The 12,569-nt window shown below is 40.2% G+C and overlaps 1 protein-coding gene across 1 annotated transcript in view; it reads right to left on the reverse strand.

Moving 5' to 3' along the window:
- Positions 1 to 9,742: 9,742 nt before the first annotated feature.
- BRIP1 (BRCA1 interacting DNA helicase 1) overlaps positions 9,743 to 12,569 on the reverse strand; it is a 54,657-nt gene continuing 51,830 nt past the window's right edge. Inside the window, exon 20 of the mRNA XM_071575061.1 lies at positions 9,743 to 11,968. Within this exon, the coding sequence (XP_071431162.1) occupies positions 11,100 to 11,968 (869 nt within the window). The 3' untranslated portion in view covers positions 9,743 to 11,099. The remainder of the gene's footprint in view (positions 11,969 to 12,569) is intronic.

A 12,569-nucleotide genomic window follows, 5' to 3' on the forward strand; every position in this document is an offset into this window, starting at 1 on the left:
AAAGTAGCAGGGAAAGAAAATACCCAGAGCAGGAAATGTCATTTCATAGGAACAAAAAAATATGGATTGGAAAGGAAAATTGTCAAAAAAATGGAACACTTCAGTGTCAAACCACTGTGGACACAAGTGCTTTGCAGCCTGATTTAACAATTAGCTGCAATGCTTGTGAGTGCTGCTGTGAAAGGGAGTTCACATGCACTGGTATTATATTACAGACACATCAATGTGCAATATTATCATTGAAAATTCAGAAAGCATTTATTAAAAATTACTATAATCAAGCTCCCAGAACCTCTATGTTGATAGTACAGCTGAGCCTGTTCATAGCAATATATTCCCTACCATTTCAAATAACCCACTTAAACCCTTATTCCTGCAATGCCACGCAACTATTTTCAATTTTTATCAGCCAAGTGATTTATCAAGTCAACATCCACATGCCCAGCAGTGAATGGGGCAGTAAAGAGAATTTGGCCTCTGCAGAACAGTTTCATTTTGATTTTTTGGAAGTGCAATATAGGCCTGTCCTTCATAAATGCTCAGTAATGATCTATTATATATGAAATATTTAAGGAATATTTTACAGCTCACGTGCTCCGTTTAACTGGCATCATATGAAGCCACCTCCATGTGGAACTGGTGGTATCAGCTGACATAAGCAACTATTTAACATCAACCAAATGCAGTTAGACTCTAAAATTACTTAATGTAAGTAATGTCAGATGAATGTTATTATCCTCCTAACCCTCCAAGATATCTGTTTCAGTGCTCATATATAATAAATAATTGCCAGCCACAAATACTTTGCCTCATAAAAAGCCACTCTCTGACTGGGGTGACACTGTCAACAAAAGCAACCTCAGGAAAACTGCAGCTGATGTCATGGTTTTCATGGCATCTTTTCGACAACAAAGCTTGGATCCAAGATCTGACCACTCACAATTTCTAAACCAGATTATAAAGCTAAATCCACACAAACCCTGAATGGATCAGGATTTTATTTCCAGCGCCGCAAAAACTTCGGCTGTGGCCAAGTCTTATCAGCTACGGTGGCAGACAGATTACAGGAGCTGTGCCATGGATAAGTAGGAGGCACTACCAGCTTAAACCAATTACACACTTAGCACAAAGTTGTCAAACTCCAGACAGATGCCAAAGCCTAACATGGCACTCCCATCATGCTCACAAATTTTAAGGAGAGTTATAGTGAATAAAGAGTTTGTAGGAAGTGTGAAATGTAGCTGGGAAAACACATGGTGGAAAGAGCAGTGTTTGGAGACACATCAGATTGTGGTGGAGTGAATAAGGAGGCCATGCTAACCCAACCTTTGCCACTGCACCGTCCGCTGGGTTTCTTACCAGAAGCCCCAGTTCAAACTCCTCTGTATCTACTCCTTGGCAGATCTATTAAATTATTGGCCATCTGGGAGTCACTTCTTTTACAATAAGCAGCGTAGTGAGAGGTAACTACAAAGCAATCCATAGCTGTCCTAATTGCTCCTTCCAGGCAGGAAAATGTGTGATAAAATGTATGTTTTGTGGTTGCCTTGCCCTGCTTCTCTCACTCCAGCACCGTTAACCTGTAGCTCCTGATGGCCTTCTACAGTGCTCTTAAACCATATGAAAAACATCTCGGCAGACAATCACTGTACAATTTAAGGCACATAATTAGCAATTATTTCATGCACACTTCACAATAATAATCTGTTATGTACCAAGGGAAAGAAACATTAATGAGCTACTTCTGGTGCCGCTCTGTGTACTGTGTTTGCATAATAATGAGCTCCAATCTGCTGGAAAACACATAATTAATAAGGTCGTCATTTTTGTCTAATGATGCTTAATACAGTTTTAGCAATCTGCTCGAGACAAAAGACGGGCACTCAGACATAGCCGATTATGCATTCGCGTGGCAGCTGAAATCTTTATTAAACAGAATGATGATGAATCTGATTACCATGGAATCCCAACGCTGCAGGCTGTGCCGGGCCCTGGCACCTCCGCCCGCCCTCCACGCCGGGGCTTTACCCAGATTGAGGTCAGTCCGCAATTCCCCGTAGGCGCATTAAGATAAAAGTTTGCCAAATGTGGCAACATGATGAACAAAACAATATCCTGTTATGTAAAGGCTACTGTCTCACCAGCTGACTGTCTAATCAGCGAGAGCAACGACTCCTTAATAAGTTTAAATTTTTAATTGTTGGTTTCATTCACCTTTTAGCATCTGAAAGACAGTTTATTACTTTAGCTAAAGCAACCTGTGGCCCCTGCATTTATGGCATCAAAACATTTTCTCTAATGCCAAAGTACTGCCTTCTATCCCATTTCACACACACAGCTGCAAACAGGAACATAAAATTCATTAGGTTATTTTAAGGAATATAAAGAATAGCATTAATTTCCATGCCACTGATATTAAAGACAGTTTATTACATTAGCTAAAGCAACTCATGGCCCCTGCATTTATGGCACCAAGGTATTTTCTCTAATTCCAAAGTACTGTCTTCTCTTCCATTTCACACACAGCTACAAACAGGGATATAAAATTCTTTAGGTTATTTTAAGGAACATAAAGAATAACATTAATTTCCATGCCACTGACATTAAAGACAGTTTATTACATTAGCTAAGCTACACCCTAAAGCACCACGAGTCTCCTGCACTCATGGCATCAAATATTTTCTGTAATTCCAAAGTACTGTCTTCTGGTGCATTTTACACAGACAACTGCAAACAGGAGTATAAAATTATTTAATTATTTTAAGGACTCTAATAAATAACATGAATTTATATGCCACTGATTTCACATGCAGTCTGGACATGTTAATGGAGGTTTCTAGGTCAGTGGGAAACATGATGCAACTGAATCAGTAGAAACGGAGCAGCAAATTTAAAAATCTAATTTTCAATACAAATAATTGATAGAAAAAGTAGGTTAAAAACGCCCAAAATGTAATTTGTTAATCCCATCTTAAAGTCATAGTGTTGCCTCTTTAAATGCTGACCAAATGTAGAAGTAAAACCAGCTATTAAATCCACTGTGAGCTTGCTTTGCTGGAGCAATGTGATCCCTATCAAATGAACAATTCCTTGCCTTCCAGAAGCAACTGCACTTGATTTATGGACAGCACATGACACCCAGTAATTTAAGATGCCACATGATACCTCCTGACAGTGTCCATGATTTAACACAGGATAGGCAGCAGGATAAACCAGAATGTTGATTTTATCTCCACATACACACAGCTCAGCAGCAGCAGGATCTTGTATTCAGGAGTCCACAACTGGCAGCTAAGACTGACTGAGTCACAGCTTCTTCCCTTTAGTGCGTGTGTGTTTGCCTGGGATGGGACAGCATGGAATAAATCAGCATTTTTAACTCCTTTCACTCATTCTATGTCTTCAATTCCATGGATATATTCCCAGTTACAAGAACACAGCCACCACTGGATTTAAAGCAAAGAGATGATAAAATTAAAGCCACCAGCATTCACCTTCAACCCATCCTGCCTTTCTAAATAAATATTTTCACACGCAAAACAGAAAACAAAAAAATAAAAGTTTCCTTCTTCAACCCCCAGCTTTCATTGTAACTCAGAGGATTCCTTTATTTCATGTTCTTCCACAATAAATTCCCTCAATGGAACATTTCATTATCTTTGATACAAAATGAATGCTCAAAACAACATGACATTTAGTGGTAGTGTTTGAAATCCCCACATTCACAGCAAATAATGCTCCATAAACTTTGTCCCATCATCACACTGTCATTTCAGAGAGCCTGGACAGTCATACTGACACACAGGCCTGAACACGAGGATCCTACTCAGTTTTTGGCAAAGATTTAGTCTCAAAAATGTCTCCTTCACTGCAATATGATTTGATGCCCAGTGTAACTGAAGGGAAATCCAGAAAGGCAGAGGTGTCCTGGGCTTACCTGCACAGCTCCCTCAGGGTGGAGCCTCACCCTCTGTGCTCTGAAGCACTTCCAAGAGTACAACAAAAACACAGTTTTCTCACCCACATTTCAAAGGGTTCTACTGAGAATTGAGTTTGCTAACACTGTTGGAAATACAATATGGATAAACAAATTTCTTCCTGGTGACTCCTTTAGACCTTGTCCATGTTCATCCATCAGGGGCTGATTAACTCTTTTTTTAGTGCCAAAAATAACATGAAACCACAGGTCAGAAAATTTGAGTCTATAGAATTTGTGCAAGTATGTTTTGTTCTGGTTCTCCTCTCATGGAACACGTGGATGGCTGCTATTTTCATATCACTTTTCATAAGACACTGAACCAAATCAGGTATAGACAATTACAAATACATTAAGTGACCTGAACTCAGCTCTTAATTCTTCAAATCTCTGTGGTTGAAATCAGACGAATCATATAAAATTTATTTAGATAAAGAAAAGTGTTCATTCTACCTTATAGAGAAGTGATATTTTGGTATTTACTTATGCAAATAATTCAGTAATCACTACAATATACAAACTGAACTGATTTGACTTACCCAAGACTGCACTTTGTTACTGAAATGAGTGACCTCAGCTCCCACCACAGGACAGGGAGAAATGGCCTGAAGGACACAGCTCCTGCATTGTAAGTAACTTGTCAGAGAATGGTCCTTCTCATTCCAAAGAGCATTGAAAGACAAACTGCCATTCAAGTCTTCCAAAAAGAAAGAAAAAGCGCTTTATGGAGGTGTCAGGAGAGACTTTAAAACAGATAAAAGTCACAAGTCACACTTCACATTTCCAAACATCATGTTCTTGTTTTGCCAGAGAGTGAGATGGTAAAGCATGCTCAGGATTCCCTGTGGGTTTAGGAACTCCTAAAAGTGAGTCCCTGTGGCCAAAATCACGTATTATTAACTGTGCCATCCAAACACCAGTGGAATGCAACAGAACTGCCCACATATGAACTAAAGCAGGCACTTTGCTTTTGGTCACCTGAAGAACCAGAGGGTTCCACATTCCTTGGGCTGAGCCCTGGAACCACTTCCTGTGACAGCCACCCCTTCTGCAGAGCTCTGCTCCAACCACAGGGAAACACCCCAGTTCACACACTTCAACTTGGTATGAGAAATGTAAAGGATTCTGTTCCCATCATCCTCATCTGTTCCATCAGAATACTGTGTAAAGACCCGAGAAATTTGGGAGTGGAGGGAAAACTGGTGCTGATCTTCAGTGTTTGGTTAAATGTGCAGAGTCCACAGAGCTTTGAGCATCAAAAGGGAAAAACTGACCCTCAGCTTCCCAAAAGGTCAAAGGGAAGGGGTGTCTGTTGTGAATGGTCCAGCTCAGAGCAAGTAATTACATATAATACACTTTCTGGCCAAGTACCACTGTCAGTAGCCAAGTCTCCAACTTCTGTATCTCCACCTCCTGACAAAACCCACTGACCCACATGGTGTTGCTGTTCTCTATTAGGTTTATTGGCTTTCCAGCCAAATGTTGTGCCTTGGACAGTTAAGACTCTGCTTCCTTACTCCAAAAAATAGCTGAACTTCTCCTAAGCTTAAAATAATCATCCTCATTTATCTAAAGACCTGGTTACAGTTGTCATGAACATCTTTCAGCATTGGTAGTAGAACTGGTGTGCTTGTTTCAGATATTTCCTGAGGTTTCAGAAACATTCACAATCCTTGGCAAAAGGCATAAAAATACCAGAATCTTGAAAGATTTGGTATTTTCCTTAAAAAAATCATTTGTTTTAGAAGCAAAATGTTCCTTTTAAAAAGTTGTGGAAAAGAAGGATATCCTTGAAGGAGAAAGTGAATGGCCAGAGCGTTTCATTCATATTCAGTAAAGAATTGTTAGATATCGGATTTCCTTCAAACTCATGGGAATTTCAAAGGAGCAAAGGAAAGGAAGGGAAGTTAAGAACAGTGGGGACTCACCCACCAGACTGTGGCAATAAACACAACACTGTTAAACTAAACATCTCCTCAAAGATGTACTGAAACAAGGTAAGAGATCACACAGCAAACCCAGCCAGAATTGTTGATCAATAATTGAGCAAAAATCAATACCAAGAACTTACTGACACAAAAAAAGAGGATCTTTTTGAAACCTCAGGTGTTTCTCCTGGTTTACAAATGATTTCCACTAAAAATACCAGCAAAATAGTGCTATTTTGAATAGTTAGATGTAGAGAGGCAAGACCCTTCTCCATAGGAGGAGATTCCACACACAGATCAAGAGATTAAAACATCATCAAAGCAGGAAGGAAACAAGGCGTTGTATTTAATTTAAAGGTATAAGATCTGACAAATGTTAGCTGGTAGTTATCAGGAATCAGTAAGATTTACCTTCACTTTCCACTGGCATCTGATAAACCTTTAAAGTTTCCTTCAGACAACCAAGACTTGCAGGATCTGAGATGACCAACATCATACTGTCATCTTCCGAAGTGGCATCCAGCTCACACATACAATTCTTAATGGATCCTTTACTTCTTATACTGGTATTTCTGAAGAGTTTCCAGATTACTTTCACTTCACTACTACTGTAGCAAGCTTTTCTCAAAATTCCTATAATTTAAGAAGTGGGGTGTAAGACTTGTGTACACACATGGCTTTGAATACAGCACTGTTCGACCACGCTGCAGACTTTCCACATTTACAAGATGGGAATTTAGGCCCTGGTCCAATACCCACTGCAGGCACTGAAAAGACTTCTATTGCTGTAAATGGACCTTGGAAGAAGGCCTTATTTAAAATTTTTAATGTGTCCAAAATTTACTTTTCAACAGATAATTTTCCCCTTGTTATTACTCCCAAATCAACCAGTGGGTTTGAATCTACTTTGAATAAAGCCATTATTTTTTCATTTTTAGATTTTTTAAACTTTCCTCAATCAACTGGAATCTGAGATTCAGTTTAAACAACATAAAACTTCTCCCTGACAAGGGGCAGCCTGGTAACTGTGGCCATTCATGTACCTCATGGATTCAGAGAGCTTTGTCTTCACACACAGTGATTCACTCCACAGGTTCTGCACCAAATTGCAAAGATATGACAATGCTGATAAATTTGTATTAAGAAAAAGAATTAAAGTCTACTGAGGAGATTGCACAAGTGTTAAAGGGCACCAGGCACTCAGCAATAGGACAAGGGAGCATGATGGGCTCAAGCTCTGCCAGGGGAAATGGAAGTTGGAAAGCAGAAAAAACTTCTTTGCAGAGAGAGTGCTCAGGCATTGGAATGGGCTGCCCAGAGAGGGGGTGGATTCCCCATCCCTGGAGGTTTTTCAGCTGAGCTTGGCCGTGGCACTGAGTGCCATGATCTGGTAAAGGGACTGGAGTTGGACCAAGGGTTGGACTTGGTGATCTCGGAGGTCTTTTCCAACCCAGTTCATTCTGTAATTCGGTTCCTTTGGGAAGACAGAGACATTAAGTGTATTAAGCATCTCTGTCTAATTGTTTCTGCATGTTACTGATGAGACCACCTTGTAATTAGGTCATTACCACACCTGGCCCAGTAACCTGAAGGTGGGGCTCATTTTAAATAAAAGGAGCAGAGTTGTTATTATCAGCCTTTAGACCTTTCCAAACTAAAGTGCCTCACAGAAACACAATTTCCAAAGGCATCTAATGCCCATTTCCTACAATGTATGACCCCAGGACAAACTCCAAATTCACACAAGGCAGAGTAACAGCATCATCACAGGGCTCTTCAGGAAGACTTTGGATAGTTCCACCAAAACATGGAGCAGATTCCCAGAGTTACTGTGCCAAGAGGTTACCAAACTTCTCTCCCAAACTGGAAGCAAATGAATGCCCAATACTAAGCAGGAACACCCTCAGGGAACAGACCACTCTGGTACAGATCATTCCTTTCTGCCTCCCTGATGTCAGGAGCAGATGCCTCCAGTAGACTCTGCAATACCTGTCAATGCCCACGGCAATTCCAGACAGGGCAGAGTGAGCACCACCAGACCAGGCAACAGAAATGTGCCAGAAAAAGCAGCTTATTTAAACAGCTGTCACTGGGACAACTCCCTCTTTCTCCCCCCAAAAAAGACCTCCTGCAGGTCTTCAGCGTGTTTGTTGCAACTCCTCTACTGGTTCCCAAATCCAGTGGAGAAATGAACCAGTTAGTCTAAAATATCCCTCCAGTACCAAAAACTGTGGAAGTAAAAAGGCAGATCAGAAATGCCACCATTCCCAACCTAAACACTTGACTTTCCATGGATCTTACCCTCTGCTTTTGGCAGTATTTCAGCTCCACAGACAACACAATACAGTCCTTTCTTGCAAGGCTGGTTGTGTGTTTCCTTCTAACAAGGCAATACACAAATAATGTATGTAAATACTGCTTTGGGTACAGTAACTATGCAGATTGAAGCATTTCAATACAAATAAAATATAACAAAACTGCTTCACAGAAATACACTACTTTAAATATTCAATCTATTTGAGTAAATGTTTATCATTTATAGTAGCTAATCATTAAAATATACACTATGCTAAAAATACTTAACCTAACTTACATAGAAATACTGCCATATAAAGTGCTTTATACTCTCCAAGACTCCTGGCTATCAATTTATTTGGAATTTTGCATAGGATGAGGGCTGCCTTTGTGCTTCCCATGAGAAACTGAGGTATGTGGGAGTGTGCAAATTGCAGAGACCTACAGCAAACTGTGCAGGTCATGAAGAAACTGTTTCATGTATCATTTCACTGAGGATATTATACAATAAATCACTCTCATTTCCCCTGCACCTTCACCATCCCAGCAGCCACTCAGGACAGGTCCTGCCCTCCCTCTCTGGGTACCTTTCTCTCCCGGGTGGAGCCACTTTGTCTAACTGGAGCTTTTCTTCTCCTGCATTTCCTCCGAACTTTCAGTCCTTGAATGAATTCAAGATTTTGTTATTATTTTAGACAGCAGAGACTATACTTAGTTACTATAGCAAAGTGTGAGAGGAATTTTCAGTCATTTCTCACAGATTTGAGCAGTGCACGTAAATAATTCTAGGAAAGCTGGTGAATTGACTTCCCTTCTATTTGCAGGCTGGGCAGTATTTAATTCTGGGAATCACCATAAATACATTAACCATAAAGAGCATTCTTACCACCAACATATTCTATAACTTAGTTATTAGATATAAAGACAAATTAAGAGTGGATTCACACATTTTTTACACAAAGTAAACAGTCCACTCCTTATCCCCAAATCCAGCAGGAATACAAAGGATTATTGTCCATCAGTTTTCCCAAGAAACAAGCTCAGGATTTGAGTCTTTTGTGGATAGAATTTTTCAAGAAAATAGAGGATCTTGTAGGAAAAGTGTTGATATTCCACATTTTAAAAAATATGGTTAAGGAGAAATTTGCTGTAAAAGGTAGATGTTGTAAATTAGCACAATGTATTTCACATGAAACAGGTCTTGTCTTAAAGGATTTCTAATCAAAGTAAGACGCAACACAAGATCAAGAAAGGAACAATCTGCTCCAGATAAGGAAAGGGAGATGGATTTTCTTTTTTTTTAATGTTATGGATTTAAAGACAGACAAATCTTCTGGAAGACAAAGAAGGGCCGTGGGCCACGGGCTGAGCAGACAAGCCACAAAGCTTAAGTGATTTCTGTGATTGAGGGAGATACACATGGATGTGAGCAGTGGCTTGGGACAGAAGATTTGGTTTAAGAAAACTGAGCTTTAGAGACTCCAGAGGATCAAGTCGATGGACTCTTGGGAGTGTGGCACAACCACCTGGCCCAGCATTTGCTGGGGATGTGGGACAGTCCCAGCCCAGCAACCCAATCATTGCTAACCCTAAATTAAGTATTTTTATCTTTAGATGTGCCAGATGTTTAAGTTGCTGTCAATACTGGAGCTTCTGCCCTATCAATACTTCAAACCCAGCAGGCTCCAGTGACTCAGTGACAACCAGGAAAGACAAACCAAGAGGACATGCCCCTCAGGTGGCTGTTTTTTCCCATCTTCCCAACCAGATGCCTTACACCAAATGCTGGCCCTTAGGGAATTCCAACAGCCTTCTTGCCATTCTTGCAAACAAGTATCTAAGTTTACAGAGATGCATTTATTGTGGAAACAAAGGGTACAATTTAAATCCTATTGATACAAGAACGTTCACAGCTCTGGGGAGATGGATACTATTTAGATGAACCTCATTGGAAAATGACCAGTTAATAACTTAATTTCTATTCTCAGACAAAAAGCATCAATACCTATGAACCAATCTGAAGATTGCAAAAATCCTGCATCTTCTTATTAATGTGTGATGGAAATGAACAATCTTTTCTTGAAAAGTCAAGCAGAGTATGTTTTATTACAGAAAAATCCTGGCTGTTCTGATTGCAATAAACAAAAGACATTTATTAAATAGACTGAGGAGGATTGGAAGACCTTTGTGCACAAATTCACATTGTTATATACTGCATATAAAAGGTGCTTGTATGGCACACAAATGAGACCATGTTTTGATATGAATACACAGAACCTGATAAAAAGAAAATGAATTCTTGCACAGAAGAGAAATTTAAAGAAACAGTAATTTTTATATAACAGAAAGATCTCTGAAGAAGCCTCTGCTCATCATCAAATATCAAAATGTTCAGACACTTGTACACTGCTCCTGATAGACATCTGGACATAAGAAATTTGAGGGAAACAAAGTAATGAAGAATACACCTACTTTGGTGTCAATCTGTCGTATGACCTGACCTGCAAAGATGCTGTTCTATATATTTAAATTTAAAAAAAAAAAAAAAGAAGCCCTAGCAAATGCAGAAAACTGTAATTTGATTGTGTGTTTTTGCTTTCTGAGGAAAACACAATTATTTAATGGTATCTAATGGTGAATTAAGCCTGTAGTGGATAAACTTCCTCAGCCAAGTCAGATCCTACTCGGGCTTGTATTTAGAGTTTCCAGACACGATGTCCTTTACCATGCAGTTAGGATGAGGAATCTTAATTGCACCTATAAAAAACTGCATATTGCACAAGTTTGACAGTGAAAACCAAAAAAAGTAGAGTGAGAAATTGAGTCTGAGAGTAGCCTGTGTGAGATGAGCAGGAGGAAACCATCACTGCCCTGTGGTGGGACAACACTTTGCCAGCTGCTCACTGTGATTCCCACACAGACTGTCTCCAGGTGCTGCTGTTGCTCCGTGGAAAAGAGGACACACCTTTATTTCGTGTTCTGGACAGGCTGATTTTCCGTTTGCTGGTGCCCAGCCCTGGAGCTGCTCCTGCTGCCCCAGCCACCTCTGTGTCATTAACTGCACTGTCCTCGCTCCTCTCACTCTGCACCACTCCAGGTGGGCTTGTGCTCCTGCCAGCCTCCGGTTTCTCAGCCACACTTGGCGTTCCTGAGGTGCTGATGGCCAGGCCACCATCGGGGGCTGTGGGGTTTGCACATGGCACCTGATTCCTGTTTGTCCCACAGGCCGGGACGGGGGGCTGGAGTTCCTGTTCCTCTGGTTCTGCATCATCATAGAGCTCTGGGCTGAAGTAAATACTCTCATCCTCATCCTCATCTTCTGCAGACACGTTCAGTGCTGGCAGCTCAGCCCTCCCTGCTGCTGAAGGGCCCTCTCTGCAGGGCTCAGCTGGGAGATGCTCTTCAGCAACTGCAGCCTTGGCATTTTTAGCTGGAAAATCAATTCTTTCCAAACATGATTCTGGTCCACATGGTTTATGTTCTGCAATTAATGGTGATTGGCATTGATTTAGACTATCAATAAGTTCTCTAGGCCGAATCACATTCTCCTGTTTGCTGTTAGCTGTGAGGCTGCAGTTCTTGGCTGCAGGCAAAGGTGTTGAAGTCAGTGGTTTAAAGCAGCAATTCTCTGTCCCAATATCACCATTAGTCCAACCATTCATCTTTTCTGTCTCTGTTTTAGTTGTTGGCACTTTGGGTGTGGAGTCCATATGTTTTCTTCTTTGTTTTACATGGTGAGAACGACTCTCTACCCCAACTTTCTGGCCACCTGTGAAAAATCAAGACATAAATTCATTGTATATGTCTTCCCCACAGATTTACAGCATGTTTAGCACTTCAAAATTACCACTGTTTTATCAGGTTTGCAGCTATTTTACAACACTCATTAGGAATAATACAAAGAAAAGCCCAGATATTACAACTCTATTTGCATAATTGTCTTAATTCAATCAATGGATTAACTGGAGTATGTAAAGAGAGTATGACTGGACTTCAAATTTGTAATTTTTTGTTATTGTACTCTTATCTTATTCATATCTTTCTTGACTGAAGTCATAAGCTTTCCTAAAATTTAGGGATGGACAAATATTCAGAGGTAAAGATGGTACTGAAGGAGATCAATGAAAGGTGTCTCAGCAATGCCCAAACAACAGACATAGGTTGAACCAGGGCACCCATTTTGCAATAATCTTAATCTTTGTATTTCCAATTTTAAATTATTTTCAATTTTCAATGGGAAAAGGAATATAAGTGAACGCATTTTGACTGTACTGTAAACTTATCAAACATTGTCAACTGTTTTAAGACACCCAGATGGAATGACAATTCATTTCTGCCTGTTCAGAACAGCTCAGACTTTGTGAATAGTT

This window comes from Pithys albifrons, chromosome 21 (assembly GCF_047495875.1).
Source record: "Pithys albifrons albifrons isolate INPA30051 chromosome 21, PitAlb_v1, whole genome shotgun sequence".
In the NCBI taxonomy this organism is placed as follows: Eukaryota; Metazoa; Chordata; class Aves; order Passeriformes; family Thamnophilidae; genus Pithys; species Pithys albifrons.